Source organism: Haliotis asinina, chromosome 8 (genome assembly GCF_037392515.1).
Source record: "Haliotis asinina isolate JCU_RB_2024 chromosome 8, JCU_Hal_asi_v2, whole genome shotgun sequence".
Taxonomy (NCBI): domain Eukaryota; kingdom Metazoa; phylum Mollusca; class Gastropoda; order Lepetellida; family Haliotidae; genus Haliotis; species Haliotis asinina.
Window position 1 is genome coordinate 26,131,509 of NC_090287.1, and position 17,898 is coordinate 26,149,406.

The 17,898-nt window shown below is 41.5% G+C and overlaps 5 protein-coding genes across 5 annotated transcripts; all 5 read right to left on the reverse strand.

Annotated features, from left to right (window-relative positions):
• Window positions 1-1,117, reverse strand: LOC137295174 (paired mesoderm homeobox protein 2-like). The gene is made up of 4 exons (XM_067826493.1): window positions 1,022-1,117; window positions 798-899; window positions 449-627; window positions 1-322 (listed from the first exon to the last, which is right to left on the reverse strand). Exons 1-4 carry the CDS (start codon window positions 1,115-1,117, stop codon window positions 1-3), a joined length of 699 nt encoding a protein of 232 aa, XP_067682594.1.
• A 2,458-nt stretch (window positions 1,118-3,575) lies between these two features.
• Window positions 3,576-4,852, reverse strand: LOC137295175 (paired mesoderm homeobox protein 2-like). Its single transcript, XM_067826494.1, has 4 exons — window positions 4,757-4,852; window positions 4,533-4,634; window positions 4,024-4,202; window positions 3,576-3,897 (listed from the first exon to the last, which is right to left on the reverse strand). The coding sequence occupies exons 1-4, from the start codon at window positions 4,850-4,852 to the stop codon at window positions 3,576-3,578; spliced, it is 699 nt and encodes a 232-aa protein (XP_067682595.1).
• A 2,457-nt stretch (window positions 4,853-7,309) lies between these two features.
• LOC137295176 (paired mesoderm homeobox protein 2-like) lies at window positions 7,310-8,586 on the reverse strand. The gene is made up of 4 exons (XM_067826495.1): window positions 8,491-8,586; window positions 8,267-8,368; window positions 7,758-7,936; window positions 7,310-7,631 (listed from the first exon to the last, which is right to left on the reverse strand). Exons 1-4 carry the CDS (start codon window positions 8,584-8,586, stop codon window positions 7,310-7,312), a joined length of 699 nt encoding a protein of 232 aa, XP_067682596.1.
• Window positions 8,587-11,048: 2,462 nt separating this feature from the next.
• Window positions 11,049-12,325, reverse strand: LOC137295177 (paired mesoderm homeobox protein 2-like). Its single transcript, XM_067826496.1, has 4 exons — window positions 12,230-12,325; window positions 12,006-12,107; window positions 11,497-11,675; window positions 11,049-11,370 (listed from the first exon to the last, which is right to left on the reverse strand). The coding sequence occupies exons 1-4, from the start codon at window positions 12,323-12,325 to the stop codon at window positions 11,049-11,051; spliced, it is 699 nt and encodes a 232-aa protein (XP_067682597.1).
• A 2,462-nt stretch (window positions 12,326-14,787) lies between these two features.
• LOC137295178 (paired mesoderm homeobox protein 2-like) lies at window positions 14,788-16,064 on the reverse strand. The gene is made up of 4 exons (XM_067826497.1): window positions 15,969-16,064; window positions 15,745-15,846; window positions 15,236-15,414; window positions 14,788-15,109 (listed from the first exon to the last, which is right to left on the reverse strand). Exons 1-4 carry the CDS (start codon window positions 16,062-16,064, stop codon window positions 14,788-14,790), a joined length of 699 nt encoding a protein of 232 aa, XP_067682598.1.
• Window positions 16,065-17,898: the final 1,834 nt, after the last annotated feature.

Sequence of the window (17,898 nt, forward strand, 5' to 3'; positions counted from 1 at the left end):
CTAGACACCGATCTGGGGAAATGTCATGGGATCGCTAAGGCAGTTGAGAAGATAATTGGGGTGGTATGGACTTAGGGGAGAGCTGAAGTTGGACTGGCTGGAATACTCCGTCCACTGTTGCGGGCTTGGTGTGGCTTGGAAGGAGGTTTCTGTCATCACATGTGGGTAGTGAAGGGCACTCTGAACAGGCCGTGTACTGGATACTGCGTCAGTGAGAGCGCTGTAGACGTTGTGAGATGATGTGAACATCAAGGGATTGTAGACTGGGTCGTAGTCCGTCAGTGAGGAGTATCCGGGTCCGGTGCTGGGCAGGTAGTGAAGACTGAAACCCAAGAAAAAGAAAGCGTTGTAAGCACGGGAATGAGAGGAGAGTGTGTCGAAGCTATTCAGAGCACCATGCACTTGCAAAACTAACCGATGCATGTGTGGTCGCTTGTTGTGTACTTACTTTGATTTGGGTTTGTCTTTCACGTCATCTTTCTTGGTCGCTGTGGGTGGTGTGAGCACGTGACACTTGTCCGGTACCGTTATATCACGTGACTGTGATGTGCCTTGTTGATACAGTTGCTGTCTCATCCAGTTCAAGTGAGCACCTTTAGACTGTCGCTTGAACTTGGAACGGCGGTTCTGAAACCAGATCTGTATGCCACGATGTGGCCACTTATAATGGGAGGTTACTGCGTGTGTAAATGAGGGTAAGGGGGTTTATGACATTGTGATATCTCAGATAGGATGTTTTGTCCTATGAGAACTTTGCTCAAGTATAAGTGTCATTGGGGTTATATTCATCCACCTACCGATAGTCTCTCCACGTCGATGTTGATGGTGTTGGAGAGATCCTCCAAGATGGAGCTGTCAGGATACTGAGAGGACAGGAACACCTTCTCCAGCTGGGCCAACTGTGAATATGCACGATGCAGATCAAAACGGGTTTCAGATGTATTTTGGGTGATTTTCAAGATTAGCGTTTATTGTGGTGTTATCTTTATACGTTTGGAGTAATGGAATATAAAATATTTACCTGACTAGCAGAGTACTTGATTCGGTTCCTGGACGGAACGATAGCCTTGTTAATGCTACACTTGCTTGGCTTGGTCTCGGGGCTCTTCACTTTCATTTCTGCCTCGTAACTGTGTAGAAATCTTTCCAAAACGAACTGCGAATAATGTGAAGATGACGTGACAAGTTTAGACTGTTCAGATGAGCGCAGATCTATGACTAGTGCCTGAAATCAAGGCGTTTCAGCTTTTATTACCGTAACCTGACTGTCGGACTTCTTTTAAGTCCACCTCCATACACCACCCACTCATTACTTGCATTTATGTATTGTTAGCAATCAGGAATTATCCCTTCATGCATAGCCGCCATGCTGTTTAAGCTGGAACATCTTGATTGTTTTCACAGCGATAAGAAGTACATCTTTCTTTGTTTAATTAATTTTTAAAGGTAGCAGTCGTACCTGAGGTAGCCGTACATTAAAGAAACCTCCGACGAGTGAGCGTGTACTCACTTACTTGTCAAAACTTCACACCTGCACCAGAGAGGCCGCCCTTAGTAGCACACATGCATTGATACTACGTTTAAATGACCATGTTCTTTGTGTTACAATTTCATAAACAAACACAGCCAACAATTTACAAATCCTACCGAGGAATCCCTATAATGCATGGGTGGAGCAGGCATTAAGGAAAAGAGAGGCTTCACGGACACAACACTTTTGTTTTTAAGAGCATCAAACGCATATGCATTTACCTGAAAGTTAAAACTGGCACAAGACCAAAGCATCTAAATAATCATTTTTTGCTCCAAAAGAAATAAAATTGATACATGCCACGAGTCAGGATGATGGTTTACCAGTTGCTTACACTGTTTTCATCTGGCTCTCCTACATTTGTAGGTTTGGAGAAAAATACTTGCAATTTACAAACCACGTGGCCAAAACACACACCAACCAGCACATGAAATACACCATAGCCGTAATTATCCATATATTCACCTTCATTCATATCACATATGTAACTGTATGTTAAGTAAATGAATGTGGCCAATCATTTCAACATCCCACTCACGTTCCACATACCAAATTACCCATGAATACCTTTCGATATAATCGAATGGATATTAATCCTAATTCCATTTAAGCTAGAACTTGACTGGCACCATGTACATTTCATTGTGGCAATCCACGTACTCCTAAACAAAATCTTAGAATGTTGTTACTACACCGAAAAGTGTTTGGTATATTTGTAATTCAAAGCTCATCTTCACACAGCGCCACTGTTCCTCAAGTCCATCCTATCCGAAGGAAGCGTCTGATAATCTAGTAAGGTGGCCATGCTTTAGGCTTTGTTTTCTTCAAAACGGTATAACCAGCTATACCGAAACGTCACTATTGTGAAAACAAAGAAGTTATCATCCATAAAATTTCGTCATCAGTATGCTTCTAGCTGGCATACGAAGCAGAGGATTTCGAAGCGCTAAATTGTTTCAGGTTGTCGATAGTCAATTTTGAGTAGCTTTGAAGTAGCTATCGCTTTCAACATAAGATTTAGGTAATGCCAAATGTACCGGTCAACATTGAAAAACATGGTCTCCTTCATTTTCCCAGTTCTTTCTTCTACACAATCCTACATGTGCCACACAGTTTGTGATTAATTCCAATTTCTACCCGTGAAGGTCCGGATCGGAACTGGTTTTCAGGAACCCATGCTTGCCGTAAAAGGTTACTGGCGGGATCGGGTAATCAGGCTCCTTGACTTGGTTGACACGTCATCGTATCCCAATTAAATAGATCGATACTCATGACGTTGATCACTGAATTGTTTGATGTAGGCTCGATTATTTACCGACCACCACCAGATAAATGGAAGATTTCTGAGCGTGACGTTAAATAAGAAACCAACCGACCTAACAATTTCTGCTGACCATTCCATCTCTGGGACTCATGTGTGTCACTGGCTACACACGTACATGCATCTTGTAAGTTTCAATATTGATTCTCATTTTCGGATGTTGATGTGATTTCGTTTCTTATCACAGTTTATAACCGACCATCTCTCAGTGTATCCTTCGCTATTGCGTGTCGGCTTCCGGAATCAACGACATGTAGGTTGTGGATTTAGTTCCAAATCTTTGCGGGAGGTGAAGATGAATGTCTATGCCCCATATGTAATAGCAATCAATGGAAAATTGCTCAGTTTCAAGAAAGAATCCCAATCTAACTGATTCATTTGATTGTAGGGGACGAAAACTGCTTGGAAGAAGTATGTGCCCCACTCATGTCAGTGTACACAAATTGAGAGTTCGAACCCTGATTAGGATACTTTGACATATTTCTTTGTATAAGAAAATGAAATGCAATAGCTTTTTCATAATGTTTATTAGCTCAGGATGATATACAGTCATATTAAATTGATACTTGCAATCCATAACACAAACACAACAACATATACATTAATAGTAACAAAGCAAGCCAAAGATGACTTCATCATTGGACTGTTGCAACCATTTGACGTGGGCTTTATGTATGCAAAAGCGTGCTGCATTTGACCACGAATGTGATCTCCATAGGCGATCTAGACACCGATCTGGGGAAATGTCATGGGATCGCTAAGGCAGTTGAGAAGATAATTGGGGTGGTATGGACTTAGGGGAGAGCTGAAGTTGGACTGGCTGGAATACTCCGTCCACTGTTGCGGGCTTGGTGTGGCTTGGAAGGAGGTTTCTGTCATCACATGTGGGTAGTGAAGGGCACTCTGAACAGGCCGTGTACTGGATACTGCGTCAGTGAGAGCGCTGTAGACGTTGTGAGATGATGTGAACATCAAGGGATTGTAGACTGGGTCGTAGTCCGTCAGTGAGGAGTATCCGGGTCCGGTGCTGGGCAGGTAGTGAAGACTGAAACCCAAGAAAAAGAAAGCGTTGTAAGCACGGGAATGAGAGGAGAGTGTGTCGAAGCTATTCAGAGCACCATGCACTTGCAAAACTAACCGATGCATGTGTGGTCGCTTGTTGTGTACTTACTTTGATTTGGGTTTGTCTTTCACGTCATCTTTCTTGGTCGCTGTGGGTGGTGTGAGCACGTGACACTTGTCCGGTACCGTTATATCACGTGACTGTGATGTGCCTTGTTGATACAGTTGCTGTCTCATCCAGTTCAAGTGAGCACCTTTAGACTGTCGCTTGAACTTGGAACGGCGGTTCTGAAACCAGATCTGTATGCCACGATGTGGCCACCTATAATGGGACATTCTAAAATTCACTGATGTAGTATATTTGGGAAAGAGTTTTCTCCAACTATGAAACGATATTTGCAAAATACTGATTATACCCTAAATATGATACCTACGTATCTTACGCAATAAGTAAAGCAGTTGTGACTCTTGTCCAGTAGTATATATAATTGAAGGTAACTGCGTGTGTAAATGAGGGTAAAGGGGTTTATGACATTGTGATATTTCAGATAGGATGTTTTGTCCTATGAGAACTTTGCTCAAGTATAAGTGTCATTGGGGTTATATTCATCCACCTACCGATAGTCTCTCCACGTCGATGTTGATGGTGTTGGAGAGATCCTCCAAGATGGAGCTGTCAGGATACTGAGAGGACAGGAACACCTTCTCCAGCTGGGCCAACTGTGAATATGCACGATGCAGATCAAAACGGGTTTCAGATGTATTTTGGGTGATTTTCAAGATTAGCGTTTATTGTGGTGTTATCTTTATACGTTTGGAGTAATGGAATATAAAATATTTACCTGACTAGCAGAGTACTTGATTCGGTTCCTGGACGGAACGATAGCCTTGTTAATGCTACACTTGCTTGGCTTGGTCTCGGGGCTCTTCACTTTCATTTCTGCCTCGTAACTGTGTAGAAATCTTTCCAAAACGAACTGCGAATAATGTGAAGATGACGTGACAAGTTTAGACTGTTCAGATGAGCGCAGATCTATGACTAGTGCCTGAAATCAAGGCGTTTCAGCTTTTATTACCGTAACCTGACTGTCGGACTTCTTTTAAGTCCACCTCCATACACCACCCACTCATTACTTGCATTTATGTATTGTTAGCAATCAGGAATTATCCCTTCATGCATAGCCACCATGCTGTTTAAGCTGGAACATCTTGATTGTTTTCACAGCGATAAGAAGTACATCTTTCTTTGTTTAATTAATTTTTAAAGGTAGCAGTCGTACCTGAGGTAGCCGTACATTAAAGAAACCTCCGACGAGTGAGCGTGTACTCACTTACTTGTCAAAACTTCACACCTGCACCAGAGAGGCCGCCCTTAGTAGCACACATGCATTGATACTACGTTTAAATGACCATGTTCTTTGTGTTACAATTTCATAAACAAACACAGCCAACAATTTACAAATCCTACCGAGGAATCCCTATAATGCATGGATGGAGCAGGCATTAAGGAAAAGAGAGGCTTCACGGGCACAACACTTTTGTTTTTAAGAGCATCAAACGCATATGCATTTACCTGAAAGTTAAAACTGGCACAAGACCAAAGCATCTAAATAATCATTTTTTGCTCCAAAAGAAATAAAATTGATACATGCCACGAGTCAGGATGATGGTTTACCAGTTGCTTACACTGTTTTCATCTGGCTCTCCTACATTTGTAGGTTTGGAGAAAAATACTTGCAATTTACAAACCACGTGGCCAAAACACACACCAACCAGCACATGAAATACACCATAGCCGTAATTATCCATATATTCACCTTCATTCATATCACATATGTAACTGTATGTTAAGTAAATGAATGTGGCCAATCATTTCAACATCCCACTCACGTTCCACATACCAAATTACCCATGAATACCTTTCGATATAATCGAATGGATATTAATCCTAATTCCATTTAAGCTAGAACTTGACTGGCACCATGTACATTTCATTGTGGCAATCCACGTACTCCTAAACAAAATCTTAGAATGTTGTTACTACACCGAAAAGTGTTTGGTATATTTGTAATTCAAAGCTCATCTTCACACAGCGCCACTGTTCCTCAAGTCCATCCTATCCGAAGGAAGCGTCTGATAATCTAGTAAGGTGGCCATGCTTTAGGCTTTGTTTTCTTCAAAACGGTATAACCAGCTATACCAAAACGTCACTATTGTGAAAACAAAGAAGTTATCATCCATAAAATTTCGTCATCAGTATGCTTCTAGCTGGCATACGAAGCAGAGGATTTCGAAGCGCTAAATTGTTCAGGTTGTCGATAGTCAATTTTGAGTAGCTTTGAAGTAGCTATCGCTTTCAACATAAGATTTAGGTAATGCCAAATGTACCGGTCAACATTGAAAAACATGGTCTCCTTCATTTTCCCAGTTCTTTCTTCTACACAATCCTACATGTGCCACACAGTTTGTGATTAATTCCAATTTCTACCCGTGAAGGTCCGGATCGGAACTGGTTTTCAGGAACCCATGCTTGCCGTAAAAGGTTACTGGCGGGATCGGGTAATCAGGCTCCTTGACTTGGTTGACACGTCATCGTATCCCAATTAAATAGATCGATACTCATGACGTTGATCACTGAATTGTTTGATGTAGGCTCGATTATTTACCGACCACCACCAGATAAATGGAAGATTTCTGAGCGTGACGTTAAATAAGAAACCAACCGACCTAACAATTTCTGCTGACCATTCCATCTCTGGGACTCATGTGTGTCACTGGCTACACACGTACATGCATCTTGTAAGTTTCAATATTGATTCTCATTTTCGGATGTTGATGTGATTTCGTTTCTTATCACAGTTTATAAACGACCATCTCTCAGTGTATCCTTCGCTATTGCGTGTCGGCTTCCGGAATCAACGACATGTAGGTTGTGGATTTAGTTCCAAATCTTTGCGGGAGGTGAAGATGAATGTCTATGCCCCATATGTAATAGCAATCAATGGAAAATTGCTCAGTTTCAAGAAAGAATCCCAATCTAACTGATTCATTTGATTGTAGGGGACGAAAACTGCTTGGAAGAAGTATGTGCCCCACTCATGTCAGTGTACACAAATTGAGAGTTCGAACCCTGATTAGGATACTTTGACATATTTCTTTGTATAAGAAAATGAAATGCAATAGCTTTTTCATAATGTTTATTAGCTCAGGATGATATACAGTCATATTAAATTGATACTTGCAATCCATAACACAAACACAACAACATATACATTAATAGTAACAAAGCAAGCCAAAGATGACTTCATCATTGGACTGTTGCAACCATTTGACGTGGGCTTTATGTATGCAAAAGCGTGCTGCATTTGACCACGAATGTGATCTCCATAGGCGATCTAGACACCGATCTGGGGAAATGTCATGGGATCGCTAAGGCAGTTGAGAAGATAATTGGGGTGGTATGGACTTAGGGGAGAGCTGAAGTTGGACTGGCTGGAATACTCCGTCCACTGTTGCGGGCTTGGTGTGGCTTGGAAGGAGGTTTCTGTCATCACATGTGGGTAGTGAAGGGCACTCTGAACAGGCCGTGTACTGGATACTGCGTCAGTGAGAGCGCTGTAGACGTTGTGAGATGATGTGAACATCAAGGGATTGTAGACTGGGTCGTAGTCCGTCAGTGAGGAGTATCCGGGTCCGGTGCTGGGCAGGTAGTGAAGACTGAAACCCAAGAAAAAGAAAGCGTTGTAAGCACGGGAATGAGAGGAGAGTGTGTCGAAGCTATTCAGAGCACCATGCACTTGCAAAACTAACCGATGCATGTGTGGTCGCTTGTTGTGTACTTACTTTGATTTGGGTTTGTCTTTCACGTCATCTTTCTTGGTCGCCGTGGGTGGTGTGAGCACGTGACACTTGTCCGGTACCGTTATATCACGTGACTGTGATGTGCCTTGTTGATACAGTTGCTGTCTCATCCAGTTCAAGTGAGCACCTTTAGACTGTCGCTTGAACTTGGAACGGCGGTTCTGAAACCAGATCTGTATGCCACGATGTGGCCACCTATAATGGGACATTCTAAAATTCACTGATGTAGTATATTTGGGAAAGAGTTTTCTCCAACTATGAAACGATATTTGCAAAATACTGATTATACCCTAAATATGATACCTACGTATCTTACGCAATAAGTAAAGCAGTTGTGACTCTTGTCCAGTAGTATATATAATTGAAGGTAACTGCGTGTGTAAATGAGGGTAAAGGGGTTTATGACATTGTGATATTTCAGATAGGATGTTTTGTCCTATGAGAACTTTGCTCAAGTATAAGTGTCATTGGGGTTATATTCATCCACCTACCGATAGTCTCTCCACGTCGATGTTGATGGTGTTGGAGAGATCCTCCAAGATGGAGCTGTCAGGATACTGAGAGGACAGGAACACCTTCTCCAGCTGGGCCAACTGTGAATATGCACGATGCAGATCAAAACGGGTTTCAGATGTATTTTGGGTGATTTTCAAGATTAGCGTTTATTGTGGTGTTATCTTTATACGTTTGGAGTAATGGAATATAAAATATTTACCTGACTAGCAGAGTACTTGATTCGGTTCCTGGACGGAACGATAGCCTTGTTAATGCTACACTTGCTTGGCTTGGTCTCGGGGCTCTTCACTTTCATTTCTGCCTCGTAACTGTGTAGAAATCTTTCCAAAACGAACTGCGAATAATGTGAAGATGACGTGACAAGTTTAGACTGTTCAGATGAGCGCAGATCTATGACTAGTGCCTGAAATCAAGGCGTTTCAGCTTTTATTACCGTAACCTGACTGTCGGACTTCTTTTAAGTCCACCTCCATACACCACCCACTCATTACTTGCATTTATGTATTGTTAGCAATCAGGAATTATCCCTTCATGCATAGCCGCCATGCTGTTTAAGCTGGAACATCTTGATTGTTTTCACAGCGATAAGAAGTACATCTTTCTTTGTTTAATTAATTTTTAAAGGTAGCAGTCGTACCTGAGGTAGCCGTACATTAAAGAAACCTCCGACGAGTGAGCGTGTACTCACTTACTTGTCAAAACTTCACACCTGCATCAGAGAGGCCGCCCTTAGTAGCACACATGCATTGATACTACGTTTAAATGACCATGTTCTTTGTGTTACAATTTCATAAACAAACACAGCCAACAATTTACAAATCCTACCGAGGAATCCCTATAATGCATGGATGGAGCAGGCATTAAGGAAAAGAGAGGCTTCACGGGCACAACACTTTTGTTTTTAAGAGCATCAAACGCATATGCATTTACCTGAAAGTTAAAACTGGCACAAGAACAAAGCATCTAAATAATCATTTTTTGCTCCAAAAGAAATAAAATTGATACATGCCACGAGTCAGGATGATGGTTTACCAGTTGCTTACACTGTTTTCATCTGGCTCTCCTACATTTGTAGGTTTGGAGAAAAATACTTGCAATTTACAAACCACGTGGCCAAAACACACACCAACCAGCACATGAAATACACCATAGCCGTAATTATCCATATATTCACCTTCATTCATATCACATATGTAACTGTATGTTAAGTAAATGAATGTGGCCAATCATTTCAACATCCCACTCACGTTCCACATACCAAATTACCCATGAATACCTTTCGATATAATCGAATGGATATTAATCCTAATTCCATTTAAGCTAGAACTTGACTGGCACCATGTACATTTCATTGTGGCAATCCACGTACTCCTAAACAAAATCTTAGAATGACTGTTGTTACTACACCGAAAAGTGTTTGGTATATTTGTAATTCAAAGCTCATCTTCACACAGCGCCACTGTTCCTCAATTCCATCCTATCCGAAGGAAGCGTCTGATAATCTAGTAAGGTGGCCATGCTTTAGGCTTTGTTTTCTTCAAAACGGTATAACCAGCTATACCGAAACGTCACTATTGTGAAAACAAAGAAGTTATCATCCATAAAATTTCGTCATCAGTATGCTTCTAGCTGGCATACGAAGCAGAGGATTTCGAAGCGCTAAATTGTTTCAGGTTGTCGATAGTCAATTTTGAGTAGCTTTGAAGTAGCTATCGCTTTCAACATAAGATTTAGGTAATGCCAAATGTACCGGTCAACATTGAAAAACATGGTCTCCTTCATTTTCCCAGTTCTTTCTTCTACACAATCCTACATGTGCCACACAGTTTGTGATTAATTCCAATTTCTACCCGTGAAGGTCCGGATCGGAACTGGTTTTCAGGAACCCATGCTTGCCGTAAAAGGTTACTGGCGGGATCGGGTAATCAGGCTCCTTGACTTGGTTGACACGTCATCGTATCCCAATTAAATAGATCGATACTCATGACGTTGATCACTGAATTGTTTGATGTAGGCTCGATTATTTACCGACCACCACCAGATAAATGGAAGATTTCTGAGCGTGACGTTAAATAAGAAACCAACCGACCTAACAATTTCTGCTGACCATTCCATCTCTGGGACTCATGTGTGTCACTGGCTACACACGTACATGCATCTTGTAAGTTTCAATATTGATTCTCATTTTCGGATGTTGATGTGATTTCGTTTCTTATCACAGTTTATAAACGACCATCTCTCAGTGTATCCTTCGCTATTGCGTGTCGGCTTCCGGAATCAACGACATGTAGGTTGTGGATTTAGTTCCAAATCTTTGCGGGAGGTGAAGATGAATGTCTATGCCCCATATGTAATAGCAATCAATGGAAAATTGCTCAGTTTCAAGAAAGAATCCCAATCTAACTGATTCATTTGATTGTAGGGGACGAAAACTGCTTGGAAGAAGTATGTGCCCCACTCATGTCAGTGTACACAAATTGAGAGTTCGAACCCTGATTAGGATACTTTGACATATTTCTTTGTATAAGAAAATGAAATGCAATAGCTTTTTCATAATGTTTATTAGCTCAGGATGATATACAGTCATATTAAATTGATACTTGCAATCCATAACACAAACACAACAACATATACATTAATAGTAACAAAGCAAGCCAAAGATGACTTCATCATTGGACTGTTGCAACCATTTGACGTGGGCTTTATGTATGCAAAAGCGTGCTGCATTTGACCACGAATGTGATCTCCATAGGCGATCTAGACACCGATCTGGGGAAATGTCATGGGATCGCTAAGGCAGTTGAGAAGATAATTGGGGTGGTATGGACTTAGGGGAGAGCTGAAGTTGGACTGGCTGGAATACTCCGTCCACTGTTGCGGGCTTGGTGTGGCTTGGAAGGAGGTTTCTGTCATCACATGTGGGTAGTGAAGGGCACTCTGAACAGGCCGTGTACTGGATACTGCGTCAGTGAGAGCGCTGTAGACGTTGTGAGATGATGTGAACATCAAGGGATTGTAGACTGGGTCGTAGTCCGTCAGTGAGGAGTATCCGGGTCCGGTGCTGGGCAGGTAGTGAAGACTGAAACCCAAGAAAAAGAAAGCGTTGTAAGCACGGGAATGAGAGGAGAGTGTGTCGAAGCTATTCAGAGCACCATGCACTTGCAAAACTAACCGATGCATGTGTGGTCGCTTGTTGTGTACTTACTTTGATTTGGGTTTGTCTTTCACGTCATCTTTCTTGGTCGCCGTGGGTGGTGTGAGCACGTGACACTTGTCCGGTACCGTTATATCACGTGACTGTGATGTGCCTTGTTGATACAGTTGCTGTCTCATCCAGTTCAAGTGAGCACCTTTAGACTGTCGCTTGAACTTGGAACGGCGGTTCTGAAACCAGATCTGTATGCCACGATGTGGCCACCTATAATGGGACATTCTAAAATTCACTGATGTAGTATATTTGGGAAAGAGTTTTCTCCAACTATGAAACGATATTTGCAAAATACTGATTATACCCTAAATATGATACCTACGTATCTTACGCAATAAGTAAAGCAGTTGTGACTCTTGTCCAGTAGTATATATAATTGAAGGTAACTGCGTGTGTAAATGAGGGTAAAGGGGTTTATGACATTGTGATATTTCAGATAGGATGTTTTGTCCTATGAGAACTTTGCTCAAGTATAAGTGTCATTGGGGTTATATTCATCCACCTACCGATAGTCTCTCCACGTCGATGTTGATGGTGTTGGAGAGATCCTCCAAGATGGAGCTGTCAGGATACTGAGAGGACAGGAACACCTTCTCCAGCTGGGCCAACTGTGAATATGCACGATGCAGATCAAAACGGGTTTCAGATGTATTTTGGGTGATTTTCAAGATTAGCGTTTATTGTGGTGTTATCTTTATACGTTTGGAGTAATGGAATATAAAATATTTACCTGACTAGCAGAGTACTTGATTCGGTTCCTGGACGGAACGATAGCCTTGTTAATGCTACACTTGCTTGGCTTGGTCTCGGGGCTCTTCACTTTCATTTCTGCCTCGTAACTGTGTAGAAATCTTTCCAAAACGAACTGCGAATAATGTGAAGATGACGTGACAAGTTTAGACTGTTCAGATGAGCGCAGATCTATGACTAGTGCCTGAAATCAAGGCGTTTCAGCTTTTATTACCGTAACCTGACTGTCGGACTTCTTTTAAGTCCACCTCCATACACCACCCACTCATTACTTGCATTTATGTATTGTTAGCAATCAGGAATTATCCCTTCATGCATAGCCGCCATGCTGTTTAAGCTGGAACATCTTGATTGTTTTCACAGCGATAAGAAGTACATCTTTCTTTGTTTAATTAATTTTTAAAGGTAGCAGTCGTACCTGAGGTAGCCGTACATTAAAGAAACCTCCGACGAGTGAGCGTGTACTCACTTACTTGTCAAAACTTCACACCTGCATCAGAGAGGCCGCCCTTAGTAGCACACATGCATTGATACTACGTTTAAATGACCATGTTCTTTGTGTTACAATTTCATAAACAAACACAGCCAACAATTTACAAATCCTACCGAGGAATCCCTATAATGCATGGATGGAGCAGGCATTAAGGAAAAGAGAGGCTTCACGGGCACAACACTTTTGTTTTTAAGAGCATCAAACGCATATGCATTTACCTGAAAGTTAAAACTGGCACAAGAACAAAGCATCTAAATAATCATTTTTTGCTCCAAAAGAAATAAAATTGATACATGCCACGAGTCAGGATGATGGTTTACCAGTTGCTTACACTGTTTTCATCTGGCTCTCCTACATTTGTAGGTTTGGAGAAAAATACTTGCAATTTACAAACCACGTGGCCAAAACACACACCAACCAGCACATGAAATACACCATAGCCGTAATTATCCATATATTCACCTTCATTCATATCACATATGTAACTGTATGTTAAGTAAATGAATGTGGCCAATCATTTCAACATCCCACTCACGTTCCACATACCAAATTACCCATGAATACCTTTCGATATAATCGAATGGATATTAATCCTAATTCCATTTAAGCTAGAACTTGACTGGCACCATGTACATTTCATTGTGGCAATCCACGTACTCCTAAACAAAATCTTAGAATGACTGTTGTTACTACACCGAAAAGTGTTTGGTATATTTGTAATTCAAAGCTCATCTTCACACAGCGCCACTGTTCCTCAATTCCATCCTATCCGAAGGAAGCGTCTGATAATCTAGTAAGGTGGCCATGCTTTAGGCTTTGTTTTCTTCAAAACGGTATAACCAGCTATACCGAAACGTCACTATTGTGAAAACAAAGAAGTTATCATCCATAAAATTTCGTCATCAGTATGCTTCTAGCTGGCATACGAAGCAGAGGATTTCGAAGCGCTAAATTGTTTCAGGTTGTCGATAGTCAATTTTGAGTAGCTTTGAAGTAGCTATCGCTTTCAACATAAGATTTAGGTAATGCCAAATGTACCGGTCAACATTGAAAAACATGGTCTCCTTCATTTTCCCAGTTCTTTCTTCTACACAATCCTACATGTGCCACACAGTTTGTGATTAATTCCAATTTCTACCCGTGAAGGTCCGGATCGGAACTGGTTTTCAGGAACCCATGCTTGCCGTAAAAGGTTACTGGCGGGATCGGGTAATCAGGCTCCTTGACTTGGTTGACACGTCATCGTATCCCAATTAAATAGATCGATACTCATGACGTTGATCACTGAATTGTTTGATGTAGGCTCGATTATTTACCGACCACCACCAGATAAATGGAAGATTTCTGAGCGTGACGTTAAATAAGAAACCAACCGACCTAGCAATTTCTGCTGACCATTCCATCTCTGGGACTCATGTGTGTCACTGGCTACACACGTACATGCATCTTGTAAGTTTCAATATTGATTCTCATTTTCGGATGTTGATGTGATTTCGTTTCTTATCACAGTTTATAAACGACCATCTCTCAGTGTATCCTTCGCTATTGCGTGTCGGCTTCCGGAATCAACGACATGTAGGTTGTGGATTTAGTTCCAAATCTTTGCGGGAGGTGAAGATGAATGTCTATGCCCCATATGTAATAGCAATCAATGGAAAATTGCTCAGTTTCAAGAAAGAATCCCAATCTAACTGATTCATTTGATTGTAGGGGACGAAAACTGCTTGGAAGAAGTATGTGCCCCACTCATGTCAGTGTACACAAATTGAGAGTTCGAACCCTGATTAGGATACTTTGACATATTTCTTTGTATAAGAAAATGAAATGCAATAGCTTTTTCATAATGTTTATTAGCTCAGGATGATATACAGTCATATTAAATTGATACTTGCAATCCATAACACAAACACAACAACATATACATTAATAGTAACAAAGCAAGCCAAAGATGACTTCATCATTGGACTGTTGCAACCATTTGACGTGGGCTTTATGTATGCAAAAGCGTGCTGCATTTGACCACGAATGTGATCTCCATAGGCGATCTAGACACCGATCTGGGGAAATGTCATGGGATCGCTAAGGCAGTTGAGAAGATAATTGGGGTGGTATGGACTTAGGGGAGAGCTGAAGTTGGACTGGCTGGAATACTCCGTCCACTGTTGCGGGCTTGGTGTGGCTTGGAAGGAGGTTTCTGTCATCACATGTGGGTAGTGAAGGGCACTCTGAACAGGCCGTGTACTGGATACTGCGTCAGTGAGAGCGCTGTAGACGTTGTGAGATGATGTGAACATCAAGGGATTGTAGACTGGGTCGTAGTCCGTCAGTGAGGAGTATCCGGGTCCGGTGCTGGGCAGGTAGTGAAGACTGAAACCCAAGAAAAAGAAAGCGTTGTAAGCACGGGAATGAGAGGAGAGTGTGTCGAAGCTATTCAGAGCACCATGCACTTGCAAAACTAACCGATGCATGTGTGGTCGCTTGTTGTGTACTTACTTTGATTTGGGTTTGTCTTTCACGTCATCTTTCTTGGTCGCCGTGGGTGGTGTGAGCACGTGACACTTGTCCGGTACCGTTATATCACGTGACTGTGATGTGCCTTGTTGATACAGTTGCTGTCTCATCCAGTTCAAGTGAGCACCTTTAGACTGTCGCTTGAACTTGGAACGGCGGTTCTGAAACCAGATCTGTATGCCACGATGTGGCCACCTATAATGGGACATTCTAAAATTCACTGATGTAGTATATTTGGGAAAGAGTTTTCTCCAACTATGAAACGATATTTGCAAAATACTGATTATACCCTAAATATGATACCTACGTATCTTACGCAATAAGTAAAGCAGTTGTGACTCTTGTCCAGTAGTATATATAATTGAAGGTAACTGCGTGTGTAAATGAGGGTAAAGGGGTTTATGACATTGTGATATTTCAGATAGGATGTTTTGTCCTATGAGAACTTTGCTCAAGTATAAGTGTCATTGGGGTTATATTCATCCACCTACCGATAGTCTCTCCACGTCGATGTTGATGGTGTTGGAGAGATCCTCCAAGATGGAGCTGTCAGGATACTGAGAGGACAGGAACACCTTCTCCAGCTGGGCCAACTGTGAATATGCACGATGCAGATCAAAACGGGTTTCAGATGTATTTTGGGTGATTTTCAAGATTAGCGTTTATTGTGGTGTTATCTTTATACGTTTGGAGTAATGGAATATAAAATATTTACCTGACTAGCAGAGTACTTGATTCGGTTCCTGGACGGAACGATAGCCTTGTTAATGCTACACTTGCTTGGCTTGGTCTCGGGGCTCTTCACTTTCATTTCTGCCTCGTAACTGTGTAGAAATCTTTCCAAAACGAACTGCGAATAATGTGAAGATGACGTGACAAGTTTAGACTGTTCAGATGAGCGCAGATCTATGACTAGTGCCTGAAATCAAGGCGTTTCAGCTTTTATTACCGTAACCTGACTGTCGGACTTCTTTTAAGTCCACCTCCATACACCACCCACTCATTACTTGCATTTATGTATTGTTAGCAATCAGGAATTATCCCTTCATGCATAGCCGCCATGCTGTTTAAGCTGGAACATCTTGATTGTTTTCACAGCGATAAGAAGTACATCTTTCTTTGTTTAATTAATTTTTAAAGGTAGCAGTCGTACCTGAGGTAGCCGTACATTAAAGAAACCTCCGACGAGTGAGCGTGTACTCACTTACTTGTCAAAACTTCACACCTGCATCAGAGAGGCCGCCCTTAGTAGCACACATGCATTGATACTACGTTTAAATGACCATGTTCTTTGTGTTACAATTTCATAAACAAACACAGCCAACAATTTACAAATCCTACCGAGGAATCCCTATAATGCATGGATGGAGCAGGCATTAAGGAAAAGAGAGGCTTCACGGGCACAACACTTTTGTTTTTAAGAGCATCAAACGCATATGCATTTACCTGAAAGTTAAAACTGGCACAAGAACAAAGCATCTAAATAATCATTTTTTGCTCCAAAAGAAATAAAATTGATACATGCCACGAGTCAGGATGATGGTTTACCAGTTGCTTACACTGTTTTCATCTGGCTCTCCTACATTTGTAGGTTTGGAGAAAAATACTTGCAATTTACAAACCACGTGGCCAAAACACACACCAACCAGCACATGAAATACACCATACCCGTAATTATCCATATACTCACCTTCATTCATATCACATATGTAACTGTATGTTAAGTAAATGAATGTGGCCAATCATTTCAACATCCCACTCACGTTCCACATACCAAATTACCCATGAATACCTTTCGATATAATCGAATGGATATTAATCCTAATTCCATTTAAGCTAGAACTTGACTGGCACCATGTACATTTCATTGTGGCAATCCACGTACTCCTAAACAAAATCTTAGAATGTTGTTACTACACCGAAAAGTGTTTGGTATATTTGTAATTCAAAGCTCATCTTCACACAGCGCCACTGTTCCTCAATTCCATCCTATCCGAAGGAAGCGTCTGATAATCTAGTAAGGTGGCCATGCTTTAGGCTTTGTTTTCTTCAAAACGGTATAACCAGCTATACCGAAACGTCACTATTGTGAAAACAAAGAAGTTATCATCCATAAAATTTCGTCATCAGTATGCTTCTAGCTGGCATACGAAGCAGAGGATTTCGAAGCGCTAAATTGTTTCAGGTTGTCGATAGTCAATTTTGAGTAGCTTTGAAGTATCTATCGCTTTCAACATAAGATTTAGGTAATGCCAAATGTACCGGTCAACATTGAAAAACATGGTCTCCTTCATTTTCCCAGTTCTTTCTTCTACACAATCCTACATGTGCCACACAGTTTGTGATTAATTCCAATTTCTACCCGTGAAGGTCCGGATCGGAACTGGTTTTCAGGAACCCATGCTTGCCGTAAAAGGTTACTGGCGGGATCGGGTAATCAGGCTCCTTGACTTGGTTGACACGTCATCGTATCCCAATTAAATAGATCGATACTCATGACGTTGATCACTGAATTGTTTGATGTAGGCTCGATTATTTACCGACCACCACCAGATAAATGGAAGATTTCTGAGCGTGACGTTAAATAAGAAACCAACCGACCTAGCAATTTCTGCTGACCATTGCATCTCTGGGACTCATGTGTG